General features: G+C 41.5%; 2 protein-coding genes across 2 annotated transcripts; one reads left to right on the top strand and one right to left on the bottom strand.

The window, feature by feature from the left end:
* The first annotated feature begins 372 nt into the window (after window positions 1–372).
* Window positions 373–24,322, top strand: ift140 (intraflagellar transport 140 homolog (Chlamydomonas)). The gene is made up of 30 exons (XM_080048846.1): window positions 373–499; window positions 982–1,146; window positions 1,225–1,446; window positions 1,714–1,835; window positions 1,998–2,128; window positions 2,419–2,594; window positions 2,781–2,872; window positions 2,955–3,061; window positions 3,290–3,432; window positions 3,517–3,720; window positions 3,838–3,910; window positions 4,059–4,150; window positions 4,365–4,492; window positions 4,852–4,969; window positions 5,127–5,248; window positions 5,338–5,473; window positions 5,583–5,714; window positions 6,307–6,548; window positions 18,615–18,792; window positions 19,284–19,474; window positions 19,602–19,697; window positions 19,819–19,951; window positions 20,227–20,370; window positions 20,495–20,623; window positions 20,804–20,986; window positions 21,149–21,352; window positions 21,442–21,654; window positions 22,780–22,943; window positions 23,025–23,166; window positions 23,266–24,322. The coding sequence occupies exons 2-30, from the start codon at window positions 1,000–1,002 to the stop codon at window positions 23,443–23,445; spliced, it is 4,344 nt and encodes a 1,447-aa protein (XP_079904972.1). The 5' UTR covers window positions 373–499; window positions 982–999; the 3' UTR covers window positions 23,446–24,322.
* Window positions 8,922–17,794, bottom strand: tmem204 (transmembrane protein 204). Its single transcript, XM_080048523.1, has 3 exons — window positions 16,495–17,794; window positions 15,515–15,670; window positions 8,922–10,297 (listed from the first exon to the last, which is right to left on the bottom strand). The coding sequence occupies exons 1-3, from the start codon at window positions 16,772–16,774 to the stop codon at window positions 10,053–10,055; spliced, it is 681 nt and encodes a 226-aa protein (XP_079904649.1). The 5' UTR covers window positions 16,775–17,794; the 3' UTR covers window positions 8,922–10,052.
* Window positions 24,323–24,448: the final 126 nt, after the last annotated feature.

Below are 24,448 nucleotides of genomic sequence, written 5' to 3'. Positions count from 1 at the left end.
CTAACTCGTTTTATTTTATTTGACTGAGCTGATGCATATCTTCAAATTAATTTCTTGAAAGAAATTAAGACCAAACTCAGATTGAAAATCCTAGCCCTAATTTTATCAGAGAGCCACAATCTTAAAAAGAGAAAAAGTAAGGATGAAGTATGTTTCTTATGATAAAACAATTTTTTTTGCAGAAGAGGGTTCAAAAATGTGAGAACACCCTCAGGAAAAATAAATCACGTTATTCAAAGACGGCTATCGACGTAACTTTACCTTCTGCCAGAGCCATGGCCAGAGCAAGGGCTCTGTCTTCTACAACCATTCGGGTACACTCGTTGTTTTCCGTAACTCCTCGTGCGCAGCTTCTAATGTTGTCAGGGGCAACTGGCAGGGACGCTTTTCGGTCACACAGGAGGCTACACAACAACACTGGAAGTTGCAATCGATGTTTTGAGCGGTTTTCGAGATTGAACAAGGAAGTCGGCGTACACACGAGGAAAACAGCGGTGAGGTCGGTCCTCTGACAATTGAAACGGAACGGCGAACTTATTTATACAGAGTCGAGGGCCAGTAATGAATGCTAACGTTGGCTAGCTTAGCTAGTAGTAGCAGCTAAAGCTAACTTAATCATCCGTAACATAACGCCACTGACGTTCATTTTAGCTGGTAGATCAAACAATGAGGGTACATCCATTGCTCAGTTTAACTCTACAATGTGTATCCTTACCGATTGGTCAAGTAGCTAAGTCAACTAACGGTACATCTAAAGCTTACTTTAGGGATTGTGATGGATCATTTATTTCAGAGTTAACTAGTTATTACCGAGCTTTTACCTCATTAGCCAGACATCCAAGCAGGTAACTAACTGGGAAAGGCACATGAAATGGCTCTACTTATACACAAACGTAGAAATCAAGGAATGCACCTTAAATAAAGTGTGATTTTCGAGGTTACTAACTCTCCTCATCCCTGTCTCTCTTCTCTCTTATCCAGAGAGGAGCGCTGGGGGACATGGCGGTGTACTTTGACCACCGTATTGAGGCCCCTGAAAGCAGTAATGTGCCCTCTCAGTTGAGCTGGCACTCTGCTTTTCCTGTACTGGCTGTGGCCTCCAGTAGCCCCACCAGTGGAGGCAGTGTAGACATCTACCTGCAGCAGGTAAATAGGGCTATATAAATATGACAGTTAAGGCCCACTTCGAATAGTTTGCATACCTTCTTCCGTGTTTGTATGCAGGGCGAGTATGTGGAGAGCTGCCATTTGGAGCGTCTTCACCAGCCAACCATGCTGCGCTGGCATCCCACAAAGCCAGTGCTGGCTCTGGGCTGGGAGAATGGAGAAGTGATGCTGCTGACACACCCCTCCGGAGATCAAAGCGTCTTCCCCAGCACACACACAGCCTGCATCACACTACTGGAGTGGAGTAGCTTTGGCAGTCGCTTGGTAACTGGCGATCAGGTAAGTTTTTTTTGGATGGCACATATGTATATGTCATATCAACACACTGATGCATTCATAGCACAGCACATGATAAACATGCTTTTTCTTTCTTGGAATACTTAGACCAAGGTTGGATTACCAACATGGAATATTTGGCACAAGCCCTTAGCAGTCAAACAAGACATAAACTGGATGACTTGCGTGCGCAGATGCAATCTGAAACCGTTAAAAGAAATCCCATTTCTTTTGAAACCACTTAAAAATAGTGTAATCATTTAATGACAGACTGGAGCGCTAGCAGTATGGAAGGTAGATGCTAGAGGGAGACTTCAAGGGAACCATCTTGTGAAGCATGAATACAACAAACCTCTAACTTGCTGCATCTTCAGACCGGACTCACCTGGGGAGTAAGTAGACAGGATGCAATGCTCCGAGTTAGTTGTTCTTTTTTTGTTCTCTTTTGTTAAGTCCTTGACAGTGAGATAATATTGAAAACATTGTGACATATCGCAATGCCTTTCTGATCTTACCGCTGCGTTGCTAATAGTAGGACCTAACCTATGTTACAGCGATGTGGCAAAGCTAGCCCGGGCATCAGTGAGTGGAGATGAGAATGCTCTGGACATGTTCAGCTGGAAGGGAGCACCTCTCAAGATGGGTCCACAGGAGGGACTTGGATTCTACGTCAGCACCGCAGATGGTAAAAGATTTTTCTCTTTTTGTTGTGAGCAGCATGTTCAAGAATTTGGTGTCTAAAAGTGTTTTTGTACAACCATGATAAAGTATTTTTAAGAAATTGAAGTTGTTAAAAAGGACGATTGGATTTTTCAAAATGGATTTTACGCTACTCCTTTCTCCAGATGTAACTTATTAACCTGAGAGGATTGTGACTGATCTGCGATCTTATCAGACTGATATGATCCTCTTGTGTCATGAGACTGTAGATAACATAACTTTTTTAATCTTCTACCCTATGTACATTGCATATAGGTAAAGTCCACAGTGTGGATGAGCATTTTAAGTCACTCACACTCCTCAGTGTGGAGGGTGCAATCAAGAAACTGTTGTACCTTGTGAAAAGAGATGCGCTCGCTGTGATCACGGAGACCCTGATGTTGTCTCAGTACACTCTTGGACCTGAGGGAGGAGCCCAGGAATTTATGAAGGTATACTAAAAATTGTCAAATATACAATTCATTTTTAACCTGTTTCATTCAATGGGTTGTGTTTGAACACTGTAAAAAACCCTGTAAGCAGTATCTTTTTCTGTAGACAATACTCTATATTCATGTTTATGTTTATTTTATTTTATTCAGTGGTCACTGATCCACACATGTTTTTTTTTACAACAGGTTAAGCTGAGCAGCAAGACTGGGCAGAAGGTAGACTTGGTCTGGACAGAGAACAGTCTCCTCATCACAGCAACTGGGGAACATGTTGTCAGGTCAGTGTGCACACATCATTTGTGTACAGATTCTGTACGTTCCCATTTTACCTTGATCATCTGTCCTTTGACATGTTTTTAGGCTGTGGGACCTGGAGCGAGACGACAACTACGCTCTGACTCTTGACGAGACTATGGGGTTTGAGAAAGGAGAGATCATCAACTGTGTTGCATACTGTGCAGGAAAGGGTAAAGACAGAAATATCTGTCCCATAGTTTGAACAGCAAAAAGTGAAGTTTTTTTTCTTTACATTGTAGTTAATGTGGTAGTTTTAAGATGTTTTTTTCCATCACATACTTAAACCTTGTGTAAACTGATGACACAAAATCAGTCCCGCTTGATAACCACATTGACTACTGGTGCACATACTTGTTTCAAAGCTTCATCACTTTTGTAAAATGTTGCGGCCTCCCCAGAAACCTTGGCAGCTGGTACCAGCCATGGGCGCATAGCGATATGGAGGATGGTGGAGCAGCCAGGCAGCAGTAGAGGTGACACCAAGGCCCAGTGGAAGCTACAGACACCCACAGAAATAGGGGGAAATGTAATTCAGCTACAGGTACTGTCTAGACCAACTGTCTTTTCTTTTTTACAAAATGTGAAATTAGCCGATGAAAAAAATTGTGCTGACATTTTATTTCAGTGGGGCTCTAGCCTGAGTCTGCTGGCTGCCAACAATTCACACACAGTGCTGATCCTGTGTGAGCATGTGATGTCTGCCCACTTCAGCCAGCAGGTGGCAGCAGTGCAGCTCACCCCAACCCAGCTCAGCATCACTCGCTTCGCCACAGGAGTGCACCTGGCTCTGCAGGCCGACACGCACATCAAGGGAGTGTGTGTTACCAAGGTAGGTGTTGAGTGTTGAGAAGTGGAACGCTTGGAGATATATATCTCTGTCGTGATAAGTAAAAGAAAAACACTGAAATTGATATGATACCTGAATGTTTTGTTGTCATACCAACAGGATTCAGTGACAGTTTGGAGTGGCAATCAGGTCACTGTGTATGAGCTTTCAGGGACAGATCTTCGCAATACAGGTACAACACTGAAGTAAAAAGCCTCCTGAATGAACCAAACAGAATTTTTTTTTTGCAATGAATTCAATCAGTCGTTAATCCCTGCCTTCATATACTGTATAAACTTGCCTCCAAAGTTTCTCTCTCAACCTTCTTGCTTATGTCCTAGGTTCATTTCCTTGTGACTCCCATGTAGTAGCTGTGCATGACGAGAACCTCTACACTGTGGAACCTAACAGGGTCCAGATTCGTACGCCACAGGTCTGTCGTCAGACCCTGAGTTCTCACTCTCCAATATTCACTTCAACACAGAGATGTGACACATTTTTTGAGCATGCAATTTCTAAAGACATACCAGGCGTAGCATTGCTACTGATTTAGAATGTATTTTAAATGATTATAAACCTAGGACAGGTTGTATTTGTCACCATACATTTGGAGTGTTGAACCATCTTTTCTCTTCTTCATTCTTCAGGGCACTGTGAAGCAACTGCTGACCTTCTCCAAGGCAGAGGGCAACCCTGTACTGCTCAGTGTGTGTCAGTCTTACCTTGTGGTTGGCACAGACACAGCACACATTAGAGTGTTCGACCTCTCCCGAAGGTATAATGTTAAAGTGGATGTTGGTATTTGTTGAGTTAAAAAAAAAGTAGCAAAGAGAAGGCCAGCTAACTTCCATGTATTGTACATTTATGTTCAATGCTAAATTCTTTGTTAGTATAGTGCGTTTCTTTCTACAACAATGCCAGTCTCACTGTGTGTGTGTGTGTGTGTGTGTGTGTGTGTGTGTGTGTGTGTGTGTGTGTGTGTGTGTGTGTGTGTGTGTGTGTGTGTGTGTGTGTGTGTGTGTGTGTGTGTGTGTGTGTGTGTGTGTGTGTGTGTGTGTGTGTGTGTGTGTGTGTGTGTGTGTGTGTGTGTGTGTGTGTGTGTGTGTGTGTGTGTGTGTGTGTGTGTGTGTGTAGGGATGCCAAAGCTCACTGCAGTGCTAAGAACTTGCCCGAGCAGATTGCCAATCTCGGAGCCCTGAGGTCAGTCAAATGTAACGCCAACGGCAGCCAAGTCAGCATACTAATATCTCAGGTGAACGAACAATATACACCAGCCACCCTCTCCTTTCCATTTGTTTTTAGGAGCTGACACTAATATTTATTAGACAATAATTTGTGCTGTTTTTCCATCCTTCAATGTGACTGTATTATTTCTCTTAACCAAACAAGCGTGTAACTCTACCTCTCAGGTAAACGGACGGCCAGATCACAAAGTGTACTTTTATGACGTAGAAATGGACACTGTGACGCACTTTGACTTCTTCATTGGCAGACCGTCTAGTGGTATCTCACAGCATGATGAAAGTGAAAGGTAATTGACATTGGTTTTGACTACATGTATGCATGTAGAGATTTCTCCTCTTGTTGTCTTCCACCGTACATGTCTGTTCTGTGCTACAGGCAACAGTGTCAGGGGACTGACCTCAGCGGCCGCTGCCCCGTATCTCAATTCTGGGATGAGTGTGAACCCCGTCTTTTTGTTTGTGAGACAGTGGCAATTGGCTCTGAATGCCCATCAACTAGTTTTTTAGATACGGTAAAGACTGCTACCTTCACCATCCTCCAACATGTAGATAATCCTGATAAAAATGTGAAGTTAATTTGAAATAGTTTGACTGACTTTGTTCTGTCCTCCTTCTGCTCAGATGGACGTGTCGGTAGTGACACTCTTCTGTACACAGGAGCACGGGCTCCTCTTACAGGACTCCTACCCTAAACCTTCAGGCCTGCAGACGCTCCTAGCTATGGATGTGCCCTACTATTATTTCAGTTGCAAGGTGAGGACACTCTGTTCTGCTTGTGTGTTGTCCATTCAGTGGGGGTTGGGTGTGGGGGTGACGGGTTCTCTCTGAAAATATCTTGAGTTTTCTTAAATATATTCCGTGTCTTTTTCTGTTTGTTTGCATTCATCACTGTTTTAATGTGAAACTCTGTGCTTGGCCTTACACACCCCAGCTCTTATATCGGAGGGGGGGTGTCTTTCAACCAGAAGTAAGTGTCTGTCCCCTGCAGTCCATTAAAAAAAAAAAATTATTCTTCACTCCCGGGCCGGCGGCTATGTTCATGTATGCCTTGTGCTGCATTTAAGCAAAACATTCATGCATCAGCAGCACAAGTGCATCCCTGAAAAATCCCAAGTGTCACTGTGCCGTGTCCAGTGTCCATCCACCTTGTCTTGATAAATCGATATGTTCTGTGTTGCTTTGCTGTTGTTTGGTTTACCCTGTCCCCTTATCCATTCCCCAAAGCCCAAAGATTTGAACTACCGTATTATAGCTATTATTCCACTAATAATGATTGTATCTCACAATATACTGCGTTGATGTCTGGCTGTGAATCACACGTTTACCTGTCGACACGTCTCCTCAGCCTGGCGAGACAGATCCGGGGTCAGTGGAGATTTCAGCCACATTAGCACCTCCGAACCAGACCCAGCCGTCAACGGGCCCGGCCTCCCCTCTCCCCTACATGGTGTCCAGACGAGCTCTCAGGGACTTTGTGGGCCTGGAGAACTGCGAAAAGGCCACTCGCGACGCCATGCTCAACTTCAGCTTCTACCTGACCATCGGCGATATGGACGAAGCCTTCAAGTCTATCAAGCTCATCAAAAGGTAAGGCTTGAAGGACCATAATGACGTGTGTCAACTGAGTGGTCTTGTCCCAGCACAGCAGCCCTTTCCAAAGGAGCTTTTAGTTAACAATGCTATGCGTGGGGCCACAGGGACAGCATTGTTGCTACAACCTTGACTCCTCTCAGAGGGGCCTCTACAGTGGTATGCACTGGGAGAGTTGTAACTAATTGCTTTTGAATGACTTTGAGAATGGGGCATTTGTTTTGCCACTCCTCAGTCCTCCTGTCTTTCAGAACCTTTGACAGTTGAGCTCAGCACCAAGGGGAGACTACCAAAATAGTTGGGTAACCTAAACTTTGAATTGACTGACATGGATCAAGCCACTAAACACTGCCTAGTGCCTATTTATTTGTTTTGATTCTTAAGTTTTGTATTTTCCATAAGCAATAAGAACAAAATAGGTAGCATTTGGCGGGTCCTTACGAAGAAATGCCACACCACTGTATTTATCTTTGGAAAAAATAGGGCATTTTAAATACTCTCTGTATATAGATTTTAATAATATACAGTAGATGACAATGCTCAGAAGTTTGTCTCTAAGTGTATCTTACAATTTAATCAGATCAGATCCCCTAGACTAGAGCAAAACTTGTATGTGTTCATTTGAGTGCATGAAACAGAATTTTAAAAACAGGACATGATTAGGGACTTTTTTCTGTGTCTGTGCTTGGGGAAGGAACTCTTCAATGTGTATAAATGGGACTGTTTCTGTTAGTGTGCGGGTGTGTCTAAATACACACACACACGCACGCATGCCTACACACACACACACACACACACGCACACACACATTAGGTCCTTCTGCCAGCTTGGTCCAAACGGAGTTCTTTTTCCATTCTTGAACTTTGAATCAGGTCACTAAAAGGATGTGTGTGTCCGTTCCTGTATGTGTGTTGGAGGGGAGGCAGGGAGGCGTATATGTGATTTCAGCAAAGATTTGATATTATCTTTAGCAGAATACGTGATTTTTGCCACTCATTCTGAATTCTGCTGTAGCTTTGCTCTGGCACGTACAAACATCCCACACAAATGGGAAAGACAAAATAAAAACAAACAAATGGGGAAAATAGCATATCCCACTGGCAGGATATATTCCAAAGAATTTAAGAGGCATGATGACAGCTTTACTAAGTCACCTCATTGATGGCTATTTTTACTGCTTCTTTTTTTAGTTTTTTTTAAGATCAGTATTGTGTTCGATTCCTGCATGTCTCCACCCACAGGTTTACCGGTTCCTGCATCAGTAACCTGTACCATTGGGACTTGCCTTTATTACGCAGGTCTCTGAATTCACAAAGATTCTCATACTTAAGTTTGACAAAGCGTTTGAGTCTAGTGCATGTTTTTGAGGTTTCTTGACACACACAACAATGCACACATTTCCCTTGTGTATCTTAAAGGGTCACTTCACACTTTAAAGAACATTTTTATGTGACTCATGGGGGCTTCACTAAGAGAAAAGTTGAAAAAATTAAATAAAATGGAAGTTGTAATTCACATTATCCTAAACAGTTTGAAAGTTCCTCTGCCTCCAGAAGCAGCCTATCAGATACAGGTCGGAATGTCTTTATTCTGTCCAGACTGTGCTACTTCCTCTCATTCATTCTGTCCTTGACTTTAGGTGACATGCAGCAGGTTTATCTGCCTGTTATGAATGCAAGCAGCAATTGCTATTTAAAAGAAAACCCTCTTCCCCGCCCCTTTTCCTTCGGAAACGAAAAACACCTGAGGAAGTGTTCAGGGGTGAAACAGAGACTGATGGATGATGTACTCATTAGAATTGGCTGCGGTACACATGACCCCTGTGATCTCAGTTAATGCCATTTGTTATTGGAAAGTATGTCATGAACCCATTACACTTCTTTTCTGCTGTCATTCCTGAAAGAAACTTGTACCACCGTTCCCTTAAGCAGACGATAGAATTTTAAAATGCACAAAATATAGCTATATATATTTATCTTCACGGTTGGAAAATTCTGTCATTAAACCTATAACAAAATGCAAAAATAGCCCTGATGAAGTATAGCATTAGTTGCCTAACGTTAGCCTCTAATGTCGCTATGATGACCGGCTACATAGAGGTGGTGCTATCATGGATACTCTCTTGTAATGGAAAATTACATCCACAAAAGGACCCAGTGTCAAAAGCCATTAGAGTAGAGTAGAGCCGGTAGCATGTAGTGGAAAAGCGCTATAAGTTAATCTTAAATTTAGAATGTCATAGACGCGGTCTTAAAGGTCAGTGGCCAAAAGTTAAAAATCAACCCAATAACAAATCTTGTAGTTTCTTTTCCAGAAAGTACACATTAAATTTAACGTTTTAACATTTGTTTAATGAAATTCTGTGTTGTCCATTTGTCCAGGTGTGGTGCTGGACACCAATACAGCCGCAATAAACAACCACCACAGCATTTTATTATTTACCAATAAATGTATTGAATTTATATGATATGTTATTATTTTTAATGTTCCCGTTATGCCTGGACTTTTTTTTTTGCAAAAGTATGATATGGTCACAATAATAATACTAATGATGATAGCACTATTCTTTATACAACTATATTATATTAATTTAGTATACATTATGTACCACAAGCGAGCAGAGTTTCAAATGTAAAAGCATCAAGAAAAGTATAATTAAGTATTGAAAACATTTGTCAAGACCAATTTAACAAATACTGCTTAAAAAAATCCAAATCACTTTACATACATTAATTGGCAGGCCACAACTGTTTTATTTCCCCCTTTTTCTAGTTAGAAATGATGCACATGGCAATGATGCACGTGGCAATTACTCAGAGTGAGAATATATCACCTCTCATTGGTTGTAAGAACTTATTTAGGAAGGCCCAATCAAAGAATGTGTTGAGGTTTACTGACTCTTCTGCCTTCACCTTGTTAGTTTACCTACATACTGTCTTGAAACATATATAATATCTTTAATATTATATTGATATTTATTAATATTGTAACAAGCTTTAAATGGATGAAAACAAATATGAGGTATTGTGGTATGACATTTTCCATAATTTTCCAATTTATAATTATGCAGGAGGACATTTTATAAGTGCACATATAACAAAATAGGTCAAGTTCCAGCTTGATCTTTTCATGAGCAGGATGTTTCATATTAGACAGTCGTAGTCAAAATTCCATATTTATCTACTGGTTAGCTCACCCAATCATGAGTAAATGCAACATCATACAATTTTGAATATTTTTGTAAATTACGATTGCTTTATACAGAAATTCTAGTAAAATCTGTGACTTAAGTGCAGTGAGCAGCAAAATAATTCTGACATCTTTGGGAGAAATAGTGAAGTAGGGTTTTACAATTGTGGGCACTTGTTAGTCCAGCTTTTGTAGAGCCACTGGAATGTCCTCTTCTCTTAAGAGTCACATTGGAGGCTCCTAGCTGGAGTAAAACAGGTGATAGCTTGGTAGTTTTTCTCTTTGTTGACTTGGCTTGTGAAGTCACATGGCTCAACATGGTGACTCCACATAATCATTGTCTAGACGTGGGTGGAAAGGCGATGCCAGTGAGCGGCTGATGATTATAACTCGAGGTGCAAGGCAGTCGTCGCGGCGATGTAAAATGTTCCAGATGAGCATGGCCGCAGCCATTGTGGCCAGCAGGCAAGCAGCTATGTCCAGGTAGCACGAGTAGGACAGGTGTGTGTAGGGCCCGATCCTGTAGAAGGTCACAAGTCCAATCACCAGCACAAAGCCTGTACGGGGGCACGGAGAGAAAACGCTTCAGTCAGTGACAATACAGTGGTTCCGTAAATAGCAACATCTCTTCGTCAAGTGACGTATTTGAGTGCTGTGCTAAGCAGCAGTGTAATCTTTCACATTTAGACAACTGGGCAGTTGGGTGAATTAATGGGATATGATTTCAGACCTCCCAAAGTAAAAACTATTATGTTTGCAAAAAGAATTTTGGGGCTCAAACTTCTTGACATGCCAGGGAATGCCCGGTATTCTTGAGGATGAGGCAAGAGTTAACAGCCATACTGATTAACCCCATGCTCACATGTTCACATGCTCACAATGACAACGATATTGCTAACATTCCCAATTATATACACATATACACATATAGCATAAACATATAACCCTATATTTAGAAGTTTACGTTTAAGCTTGTTCAAGTTCTTACATTAGCATGTTAGCAAGCTAACATTGGCTAATTACCATTAAAGAAAAGTCAGTCTAATTGGTTTTGACAAAGTATTGGACAGTGCACATATACATTTTGACCAGATGTGAGGATGAGTAAACCACATATCCTGGTGGTGGTAGAGAATAGGTCAGTGGAAATGTCCAAAATCGGATTCATCCTCTTGGTATCATAAAACATTTACATTTCATAGCAACCCATCTAATAGTTTCAGTCCGGCCACGTTAGGCAGACCATGGAGAAAAAAGTTTTAGAATATATTGTTTTCGATGACTATGTACATGTGTATTTTACTATTTAAAGTTTAGTATTTCTTTTCGGAAAGCCACAGTTTAAAGGTACAGTAATTCAACAAGTCTGGCGGGCATTTTGACATCCCAGATGCATGCAAGTAGACATCTATCCATGTAGCCTTGTATTTCCATAGTTCAGCGGGAGCTCTATGTGGGGCCTTTGTATTTGGAAATCTGTTTCCTCCTAGGAAGAACTTCTGTGATCTCAAGATCAAAGTTCCCAATAAAGGTAAAATATCAGAGAATAAATATATGCCAGAAAAAAAGCCTTTGAGATGTTGTATCTCCTGTTTTCTTTGATTTACAGTAGTTTAACACACACAAGGAGAAACTCCTGCTAGCCTGCAACGATAAAAAGTCTCCATTACATGCTGTTTCTTTGATCTTTTCAGATCGTTTTATCGACATTATATGCAGTGAAAAGCTCTGCCCTGTCTCTGTAGCCCACACCTTTCCTTATTCTTTACCATAATAGCTGTGGGTGAAAGCCTACATAGATCAATGCTACTCAAGAATCCAGCTCTTCATCCCTCATTCACTGCAATCAAGTGTTGTCTGGAGCCATTCAATAGCTCAACAATAATACATGTCTGAAAACTCAACCCATCCACATTGGTATAAATACCGGGACCAAAAATAATCACTGGAAATATGGATGTTGGTGCTTTAGGATATGAATGAGTCTGTTTCCTGGAGCAGTCAGCGGCACCAAGGGGCGAGTCAAGTTCTACTTCTTTCTCTACCTTTACAGTAAGAAGGCTGTCATTGTTTTAAATGAGGATGTGAATAATTGTGTCTGCGTATAATTGTGTGTGTGTACCACCGTGTGTACGCATAAGAATGCAACTGTTTGCTCAAGCTGTTCATGTTTAAACTGTCTGGCTCCTTACCCAAGAAAATGAATAATCTCCTGTCCAGGTTCCAGTCAGGGTGGGCTGTGTGAACCTCTTTTTTGGCACAGACTTATCTCCCAAACTTCCTTCCCCTTCTTCCTCTTTCCATCCTTCCTTCCTTCCCTCCCCTCCACACCCTAAGCTTCAAGGTTAATACATTTGCTGGACATTTGACATGATCTGTCGCAGAAAGAAATCTAAACAAGTCTTATCTAGAGGCCAGGTCTTGGAAATTAATTTAGGTGGTTTGCGTCCCTTCCAGTTAATAACGTCTTGGTTTCTTCTTAAAGGGAGTCACCAGCATCCCTTATTAAACCAGACTTCTGGGAAACTTTTTTGAGTCGAGCCTCACGAATGCAATTCCTCAAAATCAAAAGAAATGATAAAGTGACCCGCAGTCCTGACTCTTTACATGTCCATTCAGAAAACACATTCCACAGTCGTCTCAAAGGGTGAAACCACCAACATTGTGCTTTCAGCCTGTAACAGCCAACACTGCTGAGATATCACTGAATGGAACTGGATATTATTATTCCACGGTTTGCATTTTGGCACGTCTGAAAATGAAAGCATTCCCTAGAAAGAGGGTGATGGGTAAAAATATCTCCATTCATTCAGAACTGAAGCCCATTCACTGACTGAGTTGATGAGGTTGAAAGCAGGAATGGGGAATGGATTACTGAACGCTTATACAACTTTCTGAACTTGAAAAATTAGGCCCATTTTACTGGATAAAACTTTGGTTAGGCTTTGGGAAGCTGTTTTTTTTTCTCAGATTTTTTTATTCTTTATTTTTATTTAGGCAATTAACTTACTCACTCTCATTTCTGATGAATCTGACAATTTCTCTCCCTTTATTGTTATTAATAGTAGAAATACCCATCTAATTTCCTGAAGCCAGAAGATATTGCTTGTTTTATTGACTAACAGTCCAAAAAACCCTAAACAAAGAAAGTCTATGAGATAAACAAAAACAGCAAATCTTCAATGTTGAGATGCTGGCATTGTTATTAGCCATGCTAGCATTGTGTCAAGGGATTGCAAAGTCAGTTGTTTGGTAAGTCCAACACTTTGTCCCAATATCTCAACAATTATTGGGTTGATTCCCCGTGAAACGTGGCACAGATATCCATTGTTCCCAAAAAATGAATGTTAATGACTCTGGTTGTCCCCTGACTGTTCCTCGAGCGCCACCAGCATGTCAAAGCTTTCACTTATCCGGTGAAATATCTCAACATTGTACTTGATGAATTGATACAAAATGTCTTTCAGACTTCCATGGTTCCCATGCAATGTATCCTAATGACTTTCATGATCCACCTGTTACCTTAAGGATGTGAAATAACTTTCCATCTAGCGCAACAATTATAATTATCATACAAATACATTTGTACTTGTTATTTGGTCAACTCTCAGAGCCAGTGCCATGTCCCCCCCATGAGGCTCAGTCCTCGCAGCAGACCCAGTTTGAGTCCACCCCACGGTTATTATTAGCATATAATTTCCCTTTCTGCTCTATTTCATCTGTCTTTGCACTGTCAATAAAACCTTGAAAAAGTCAAAAATAATCTTAGAAAAAAATAGTTGCAAGTTGTTATTTTACGAATTTACCATTTTTTTCAGGTGTAGATCCAAAGTTGAATCTTTTTAAAGACTATTCTCCACTTCAGAAAATGAACTGCTATAAACTACCAATCTACTATTTCCAAGAAAACAGTATTCCCTTGGACCTTGAGTTGGGATTGTTTAGTAAACTAGTGTAGTTAAATTTCTACAAAAAATGGCATTGACCAGCATAGCAGCATAATGAAGAGTTGGGTCCCTCATTCAAACTCAGATTGTCCATATATTGCCTAAATAAAATAAACAAGGCTTAAACCCTTTTTGATTATATCCTCTTAAGTCTTCTGTATTTGGTTAGGAAAATCCCATTTGCCATGATAAATGTCCTCTTATTACTCAGCAGCTTTGTTGACCATATATGGTACAGAAGTAAAATGCCATGATGCCATTCGTCCAGAAAGAATTGCTATTTTTAGAGGTGAAATAAGTGGGTACTGTTTATTACTTTTTGGACAGAAGTCCATCAGTCATTGTTTAATGTAATGCCAACATTGTCTTACAGATCATCTCAACATTATCATAACATCTTTAAAGGTCCATTACTCCTGTCGGTGATAGTTTTTTATGGGCTGAGAAATCTCTTTATTTTGCCATTGTCTTTATTAATCATGCTTTCGTGAGATGAGTTCCTAGTCACTAAGGTTTGGTTGGAGGTTTTTGTTTGATATTGGAAAATAATACTATAATGTTGGGTGGGTCCACCAAGGCCTTCAGATAAAAGCCGTCATCCCTGCTGCGCTGCGTGCCAAAGACGCTAACGATCATTATTTGCTGCTGCTCTTGGACATTTTGTAAACAAAGACATAAAAGCTCGCCCATCTTATCTAGACAGAAGCGACTCCCGCCCTGTTGTCGAGTGTACCACAGGACATTTTTCTAACGAAAACACACTATTAACACAATCACAACACACACACACACACACACACACACACACTGACATTCACAAACCTTCATGCACATAATCCCTCCTGCTAGTGCGCACACAAACACACAGTCCCTGTCGAAACTGTCTTTCCCGTCCGTTCCCCCTCCCCTCTTTTTCCTTCTTCAGCTCGGGGGTTTGCATAACAGGTAGTCACAGACATTTCCTCGTCCTGAGCAGGGATATCCTGGCGCCCGATAGTCGCTCCCTGGCTCGCTGCAGCTCTGGCCCATAGATTCTAGACGAGGACTAAATTTAGACCTAGAGCAGCAAACCCCCTTCATGCCGCTCTGCCACAATGATACCAACCGGGGATCACAGCAACACAACAGACTTCCTCAGCGGGGGCCATGGGACAGGGCAGGCCACCCAACTCTTAGTGGGATGGATTGATTGGTGCTAGTTTTAGAGAAGTTTTTTACAATGACAGCACTAAGTTTTGTCCAGTGGATGTGCTTCTTTCTGTTTTTCCTAGTTTCTCCTCTCTTTTGCCTGAGTTTGGCTGGTCTGATTTTTATTTTATAGTTTATTTGATTTCTTTATATTTCTTTATCTCGCCATAAAACAGAAACACTGTTAACAATGTTAATGAACACGGGTAGAATTTTTTTTTTGTAGATAGTCGTACTCTAAGCTAATAATTAATTTTTTAAACAGCTGTGCACATTATCGTTATACCATTACCTACATTTACCATGGATTGCGTCTAGTAAAAATATTGTCTAGCACCTATTTTCAAATAATACAGGTCTAATTTTTATGTAGTTAACTGTCTTCCTGCAGTATTTACCCTTAGGGGCTGATCTCCTGTGTTGGAGAATCAGCCAGTCTAGGATTGTATTCCCCCTTGTTTGGCTTAGAGCACATGTGAACTTTGCTCTGCAGCATCTGGATTTCTTTCTTTCCGTGTCAATTAAGTGCATACTTTGTTGAAAAGAATGATTGCATTTTTACCGGAGCACTTTCTTCTCTGAGACAATGAGACTTTCAGCTGATGCAAACAAACACGTTATTGAAAAACTGGTACTCACTGGCTAGCTGGAAAAGTGCAGCAATGGCCTCCTCCCACCATTGGGATTCCTGTGTGATGAAGGGCAGCTCCATGAGGCCTAGAAGGAAGATCAGCTGACCGGCAGTCAGGGCCACTGTCGCCATCAGGTTACATGCCCGCATCATGTCAAACTGCACTTAAAGGACCAGAAGAAAAGCTGTGTCATTTCTCCTGCACTTTGATCCAAATGCATTATTTGGCTATGCATGACAATATAGGCTGAGCATGAATCAGAGGTCTTAATCTTTAAAGGATAACCTGATCATATGTCCGAATGTTGTAGTGCACCACAAAACTTAAGGGAATATAGCGTAAATTTGTAGCAAGGTGACATTGACACAATCACTTTTCATGAATCATGAATGGCGCGGCATGTCTTTGTCTAGCGTAAATGGGCAGTGCTGCCCATTGTGCCCAGTAAAGTGGACTTTTTTCCTTGAATGAAAATTTTTCAATGGAGCTTGATGTATTAAAGCACATGAATCCATCACAACACTGACTCACCCAGAAATGGTGTGTACTGTCAGCGACAAGGTTTCCCAACAAAAATATGCTCTTGGTTTATAAATGAATTGCATACAAATACACATAAACCATTGGCCCATTGCCATATGTTACGGTTTACGCTTAAACATAAACTGCAATTGCACAGCAATGCAAAGTAAACTGCTTTGCTTTGATTTTTGCTTATGCTTGTACATATCAAATGGATCTGTTGTTTTGATAAACCTGAGTGTTTTTTAGGTTTTGACTTATCGTTAATCATCTCATGCACCAAATCATAAGCCCTTGAAAACGGGATTTATTTATTTACAAAACAAAAATTAACACAAACTGACACAGAATGATAACTTATGGACATAGCAAACAAACAGATTACACACTTTGAAAGTTGCTTAGCAGACATAAATAACACTGTGATGTTGCACTTGAAAATCATAAACTTGCATACAAACTTACATTTGACCGTGCTGCGGGACTCTTGGTAGCCTGCATACTCCGAGCCCCATCCCAGGCCTTCGCACTGCCTCTGTGTCCCCTGCCCCCTTCTCCCGGCCTGGAGGTCGTCGCGGACCCTTTCCCCGCCGGTGGGGCACATCCTCCATAGTCCTACGCTCCGCTTGCGTCCGTCCTCCAGGGCCTGCAGGACCCAGCTGGGGGTGAAGGCTGCCACATTGTTGAGGACCAGGGACAGCAGCGCTACCACCACCGCCGCTGCCACCAGCCTCTGCACGGCCATGCGATGCCCGGTGCCCGCCACCTCTCCCCCTCCCTCGTGTTCCTCCTCCGCACCCTGTTCCTCCGCTGCGTCTTGCCTGCTCCCAGGCCTCTCCTCAGGGGCAGCAGCACCAGCAGTGCTCTGGTCCCCCTGGCTCCTCTCCACCTCCTCCAGCTGTTAGCGAGTGTTGTCCCAGCTCACAAAATTGGCAAGAGTGTTGTCTTGAGGCTTAGCTAAAGAACATCTCCATTCATCCTCATTCAGGAGTTGGTTGTCGTCGCAGCAGATTCCTCAGCCCTCCTCCTCAGATAGCACCGCGGGTACGCTAGGGTTAATCCAACTGGCACCTAGGTCCATTCCCCTGGTTTCGACTGACTGCAGCTTGACTCTTGGATCTAACCTCCTTTCTCCCTATTTTCCCCCTTGTACTCTTATCTTCTCCTGACGATTCTTCAAAGCTTAATTTATTGCAGTGGTCTGACTTGCACTGGTGTGCAGCTGCCTTCTAGACTGTTTTTTTTCTTTCCTTTTTTCTTGTCGTTCCTCTTCAGCCCCTTCACAGGGTACAGATGTAAATAAGCTTATATTCTCAATACAGTGTTGCTCTACGCTTTACTGAGGCTTACAGGACTGTGTCTCAACTAGAATTGCCCCAACTCACTGCCTGGATAAAGAATTCCTTTAAACCACCTCCCTCTGCTTCTCTCTTGACTTTCCCTCTCTCCTTCGCTCGCAGTTTCTCTGCAAATCCTTGAGGTCAGAGTTGAAATGTGCGAGAGAGGGGTTGTTGCTAGTCGTCCCAGTTCGAGACATCTGTTCGCAACTACAGCAAGCTTCAAACAGAGAGTGCCCTCCTTTACGATCACTTTAAATGTGTGTTTGTGTGTGTGTCAGTGTGTTAGTGTGATAGAATGTCCTGAAGACCCCCTCTTGGACGTCACTGTTGTGTATTCTTTTGTCTGGAGCCCAGGGGGCGTTCGCTATAATCCTCTCTCTCGTGTGCAACAAACATATTTGCCGCCGCAGTCAGCCAGCCAGCAACAGGATGTGTTTCCTGAGAGGAAAAGAGGATGGGAAGAGGGGCCAAATGTAGACCTGTTCCTTCTCTTGTCTTTCCTTTTCTGGCTCTCTAGATCTTGCCGCTCTGTGGGCAGGGAGCTCTCTTTTTCTCAGCATTTCTTTTTTAAGTATCTCACCATTCTCAGGGTTGGTTTTCTGTGACCATATAGAGCAAGATTTTGGCAAACAGCTACTACACGTGCTTTCTTTTTCTTCACTTGGCCTACAACCCCCCACCCCCCCACACACACACACACACGTCTTAAAGCAGGGCCCCTAAAGATTTGGGGTATTTCCTGTTGCCTAACTTTAATAAACAGCCCACATCTGTATCAGCTAAAGCAAGGAGGAGGGAGGGTGGACACAAATAGAGACCAGATGGCTGTGGAATCTTAAATTTGGAATGAAGCAAAAAGAAAGGAGGGGCTAGAGGGGTTGATTTACGTCAGCAAAACATAAGGGGAAAAAAAGAGGAAAGACAGAGATAGAAAAGCACGCCTCTTACTAGGAGTTGTTAGGAGTTAGTCCTGCACACATTCTTGTACGCCTGTTACTCTTAAAGGTCTTTTTTGGACTTTTGTCTTAATCATGATAAATGTTGAAATAATCCTACAGTACTAGAGATCTGATAAGTGAGACGCAAGGGTATTAACATATTTGGGTTTTAAAATATAAACCTGAACTAAACTTCCAATAATTGAATGCACACGTGTACAACTGTTCTTACTGTTGAATAACAAAATACCAATGCACTGAGCTAAGCATTACCCTCGCAAACAAGCCATTTCTCTTTCCTCTGTAGTAAAGCGGTATGGGAAAACATGGCACGGATGTGTGTGAAAACGCGCCGGCTGGATGTGGCACGTGTGTGCCTTGGGAATATGGGAAATGCCAGGGCAGCAAAGGCACTGAAGGAGGCGGAAGCTGAGCCTGAGCCAGAAGCCCAAGTTGCAATGTTGGCCATACAACTCAGCATGCTGGTAAGATATTCAAGTAAATAGTTGATGGGACCATTGCCCATTTTTCCCTGCCTTGTTGGTAAACTACCTTTTAAATACAATGCAGAAATGTTTTTCCTCCATTTTAGTTTATTTTATATTACAGCTTTTGAAATTGAAATTATGATAGATAGAGACTTATGATAAGTTTGAGTGACTCGCTATTTACTTTCTTTTATTAACTTATTTTCTCTCATCATTTGTATTCAGAGACAAACAACATTACGACAAAAACAACAAGACAGAAATTACAATAAAGATAATATAAGATGAAGCAATCTCCTTACTACAGAGGCACTACAGTTTTTTTCTGCTCTTCATAAATAACTGAACATAATGCCACATCCTTTGGCTACGGAAAAACCTATCCTCTTTTTAGATACAGTATAAGTATTGCACCACACAAAGACCAAGGGACTTTCCGGACCAAAAAAATTCATCTTTTTCCATCTTCCTTTCCTGTCCTCCAATAGGAAGATGCAGAAAAGTTGTACAAGTCCTGTCAACGCTATGACCTGTTGAACAGTTTCTACCAGGCTTCTGGCCAATGGAAGCAAGCTTTGGAAACAGCCGAGAACCAGGATCGCATCCATCTGCGCACCACCTACTATAATTATGCCAAATACCTGGAGTCCACTGGCGAAAAGTCCCTGGCCCTCACATTGTAAGACAGAGTCTGTTGCGGTTTATATCAATGATGTAGCAGTTTGGAATTTCAGTGCTTGGGACTTTTTGGTTAGGTTTAAATGTACAGTGAAAACAAAATGTAATTCTCAGCGTTTTTGTTACAGTTATGAGAATTCAGACACACACCGAGTTGAAGTGCCCAGAATGCTTCAGGATGACACAACATCTCTGGAGATCTACGTTAACAAAATGAAAGACAAGTGAGTCCGAAGGTTCTCCTAATAGCTTGATAGTCATTTGAATAGGGGTTCACGTGATTTTCTGATATAATCGTACACCAAGTCTAATTAAAACATCAATCCTATCATCTTATCTTTCCAGAAACATCTATAAGTGGTGGGCTCAATATCTTGAAAGCCAGTCGGACATGGATTCAGCACTGCGTTTCTACGAACGTGCCCAGGATTACCTCTCCCTAGTTCGAGTCCAATGCTATATGGGGAACATTCAGAAGGTGAGTCACTTTGTGTTAAGGGGGGTGCCATGTAGCATTGATAATAATAAATAAAAATAAATATAAAAGAGGACACGGGTTTACAATTTTATATTAGCAATTGGGTACATGAGAAATTTCCTTCCTCTTAAATATAGATGTGAATTGTTTTGACTGACAGCCCTCCATAGTGACTTAATTATTTGAAACTTGACTTGCAGTAATACACAAACGGTAAGAATTTCTATGTGGCAAGTTGTCCATGAATGTGATAATGTATTTATTAATTATTCCAGGCATCTGAGATAGCCAACAACACAGGTGACAGGGCAGCTTCATACCACCTGGCCAGACACTATGAGGGCCATGATGATATAAAGCAGGCCGTCCACTTTTACACACGAGCCCAGGCTTACAACAATGCCATACGACTTTGTAAGGTAAGGTAAACTTTGTATTTTTCTGCCCATTCTTAGTTAGACCTCTTATGCGTTCAATCATTCCTTTGCTTTAATTAAGTCTTTCTCCCTGTGGGCTGTTGACATGTGTATTGTGTGTTAACAGGAAAATGGCCTGGATGACCAGCTGATGAACCTGGCTTTACTCAGTAACCCAGAGGACATGATGGAGGCTGCGTGTTACTATGAGGAGAAAGGCACCCACATGGACCGAGCCGTCGCACTCTACCACAAGGTCCCTCACAACTGTCTGCTCTTTCTGAATGACTAGAGGTCATGTTCAGATTGATGCATTCTAAATATGTCAACTAGGGGGCAGCAAAGAACCACATATGTGTACTGTGTCTGTGGATGAAACAAGCTATGGGACATTTTTCCTACAGCAATATGTATATCTGCGCTTTCTCCTCTGTAGGCCGGTTACGTCTCCAAAGCTCTGGAGTTGGCCTTCGCCACCCAACAGTTCTCTGCACTTCAACTGATCGCTGAGGATCTAAATGAGAACTCCGACCCAGCTCTCCTGGAACGCTGCTCTGACTTCTTTATCACACATTCCCAGTATGAAAAGGCTGTGGAGTTACTGGTGGCTGCCAAGAAGGTACCAGCTTGTATCACTTCATCGCCTATGCATGAAAAATATCCTTTCATCTGTGTGGACCCCAGGAAGAGTAACTGCTACCATGGTAGCCGTTAATAGGGATCCAAATAAATAAATTAATATGTGACGCTTATGTGTGCGTTTGTTCATTTGTGTACACAGTACAATCAAGCCCTGGAGTTGTGTGTGACCCAGAATTTGACCATCACAGAGGAGCTGGCAGAGAAAATGACTGTCACTGATTCAAAAGACTTGTCTGAAGATGCCCGAAAGGAGCTGCTGGAGAGCATAGCTGACTGCTGTATGCGTCAGGGCAATTACCACCTAGCCACCAAGAAGTACACACAGGCGGGCAACAAGCTCAAGGTAATACTGTTGTGTACATGCACACACGTACAAGTCAAAATATGACGGTGGTAAACCTTAAAAATGTTAATGTATTTTTTTTCAAACAGGCCATGAGGGCGCTCCTTAAATCAGGAGACACAGAGAAAATCGTCTTCTTTGCCAATGTGTCTCGTCAGAAGGAGCTTTTCATCATGGCTGCCAACTACCTCCAGTCTCTGGACTGGCGGAAAAATCCAGAGATATTGAAGACAATCATTGGTTTCTACACTAAAGGCAGAGCCCCCGACCTGCTTGCTGGCTTCTATGAAGCCTGTGCTCAGGTAGAGCAACAGTCTTTCTAAATAACAGACAAATACATGATATTTATTATTGGAACTTGGTGGTTATCAATGGACAATAAATTTGTCTTGGAGTATGCTGTAGGGCAGAGGTCTTCAATGATAAAAGGCATTGTCTGTAGAAGAAATATTCCTTAGAAAAATTTAGATTTATATTTTTTCTTGGAAATTCGCATTAAGGATACTTTTTGGTGGCTACGAGGAACTTTGGTGGCTGGCGGCCCCTTTGGACAAAAGGGGTAGTATTTTTGAGTGTCAAGTTATTAGGACTCAATATAGTGCATGTCCGTGTTGAAAGTGTGAGGGCACGGAATATTTCCGGCTCCGTCAGAGTGTTTAGTGACACTGCATCAACTAATGCCAGTCAGTGCTACACACACCTGATTGCAATGAGTTTATGCAGTGTCACTAACCACTCTCACAGAGCTGAAAGATTCCGTGCCCTCACAGAAAGTGAATGAACAAGAGACAGCAGTATGGATCACAATGAGGTAATGTGTTTATGTTGTTTTAAATAATGACTTTTTCAGATGAATAATGGTCATCTGATGATGATGAAGCAAAGTAAACTTTGTTTTAGTACTGTTTATTCCCTTTAGGAGTAAACACTGCAGGACTACAGTAGTTCACTCAATGTTTACACGTTGCTTGGCAACGCCCTCCTCCCGCCCGTCTATTACTCTCCCTTTTAGCTTTTCTTCATTGAATTATCTTTTTTTCTTTGATGGTTCAGCCCCGTTATCAGCCATTATGACGACAAATAACTGTCTCAAACAATGCTCCCCTTCCGTTACCTTGCTACTCATATTACGTTGCTGCGCTACACTGAAATCTGCGACCAATACGAATATGTGACCATAGAGTCTGCATGCGCAAGCCGAAAATCGGACTGGGTGTGCGACCAGACCAAAGGCATTAATAAAAACTATATAAAAACAGCTTTCTTTGCACTGATGGTCTCGTTTGCTGTTTAAGGTAATTTATGATCATCAGAGGAAAAATTAGGCTGTTTTAAAGATATTTAAAAGTTACTTGTAGCCACTTTAAGAAAATACTGTAAGGAGAAATGTTCAGTGAACAACTTTCCTTTTGTTGACTTTTGTTAAGGTGGAGATTGATGATTACCAGAACTATGAAAAGGCTCTAGATGCTTTGACTGAGGCTTTCAAGTGCCTCTCGAAAGCGAAGGACTCAACTGGGCAACAGGAGGTTAAACTGACTGACATGCAGCATAAAATCAACCTTATCAAAAAGTTTGTCCACGCACGCAGGTAAGAATGTAACTCGTATTTGTTCTATTAGCTATCTTTAAAAGTCTCTATTTTTCCATTTAACTTGAGCTTTGTCTGAAGGTTGTATGCGGAGGATGCTGGTGAGGCAGCAAGATTATGTGAAGCCCTGCTAGAGGAGCCAGAATTGGACCCTGCTGTCAGGATTGGAGATGCATTTGGTTTCCTGGTGGAATACCACTGTCAGCAAGGCAACTTTCAAGTGGTGACTACCTACTACTTTCTTTTTTGATGTATCCACATGAATGGCTTTAAACTCGAAAAATCTGTTGACAAACACTTTTTTGAAATCTCTATTTTCCAGGCCTACCGTAAGCTGGAGGAGCTCCAGAAGCTTTTGCCATCGCAGAATGTCAAGTTCTATGTCAGCCAGGCCAGCCTGGAGGCCCTGCAAAAAGAGATGGGTGTACCCATGGACCGTGGTGACAGCAGGCAAAGCGTGAAGGAGGACGATGAAGTGGAGGAGGAATTAAATTTATCTTAAATAAGACCCATTTTTTATATTGTGAAGCAATATAATATATTTTCCTATATTTGGATTTCTTTTATTCATGTGTATGAAGAATAAGCGTTTTTCAAAGCACATGAATATGCAAGAGACTGCAATTTCTCATACTGGGAATGACTGTGCAGGAATAGGCTCTTTCAGAAGGCACTCGATTATCACACCATGGACGAGCACTGTGAAACAAGATGGAAGACATGGAGGGGGACCACATTATTTAAAAGCTTCCACATTTATCAAGACAACTGACATGAGAGAATGTCTTCTACCTCAAAAACTATAATTTGAGTGCAAATTTCCAGTTTGACTGAGGGCCAAGTGAAAAAAAATTAGAACACTAGCAGCTCTAATTGTAGAGCTTTGATATGTTTGTGGTCATGTTCAATCTTTCAACCTAATGCAGAGCCACTGCATTCACATAAACACTAACAACACAAAATCTTCACTTTATTTTTTCCAAAATGTTTAACACTAGTCATACTTAACCTGTATGATCTTCAAAAGAGGGTGAATAGATTATTTATGCAGCTCTTCTATTTTACTCTCAGTCCTTTTTTATTTAACAGCTGCAGAAAGGCACAGATCCATTAATACTTGCCTTTGAGCTGTATTTTACATCAATGTTTTGTTGTGAAAGTGCTATTTCTCAACGATCTGATTATGTGGTTTACATGCATTTGGTACAATGTATTTTTTATTTAATTTTACGTTTGATGTATTAAGTCTAAATATCCTCTTGGTGTCAAACGTCTTATCTATTTAAAGCATTTTTTTTCAACTATTTTTATATAACAAGTAATTTTCTACTTAGCACCTGATATTGTAAATGAATACGTTTTACATTACAATAAATATTTCCTACAAATTCTGAAGTTCCTATAATAAAACATTTATAAAACGCATATTTACTGTATGGCCATCATTTAACCATAACGTGAAGTCACAAGTCCTACAGAGACCATATTAGCCTATTAAAGTGGCT

Source organism: Ammodytes marinus (genome assembly GCF_949987685.1).
Source record: "Ammodytes marinus genome assembly, chromosome: 20".
Lineage (NCBI taxonomy): Eukaryota > Metazoa > Chordata > Actinopteri > Uranoscopiformes > Ammodytidae > Ammodytes > Ammodytes marinus.
This window is presented reverse-complemented; position numbering and strand designations above follow the sequence as displayed.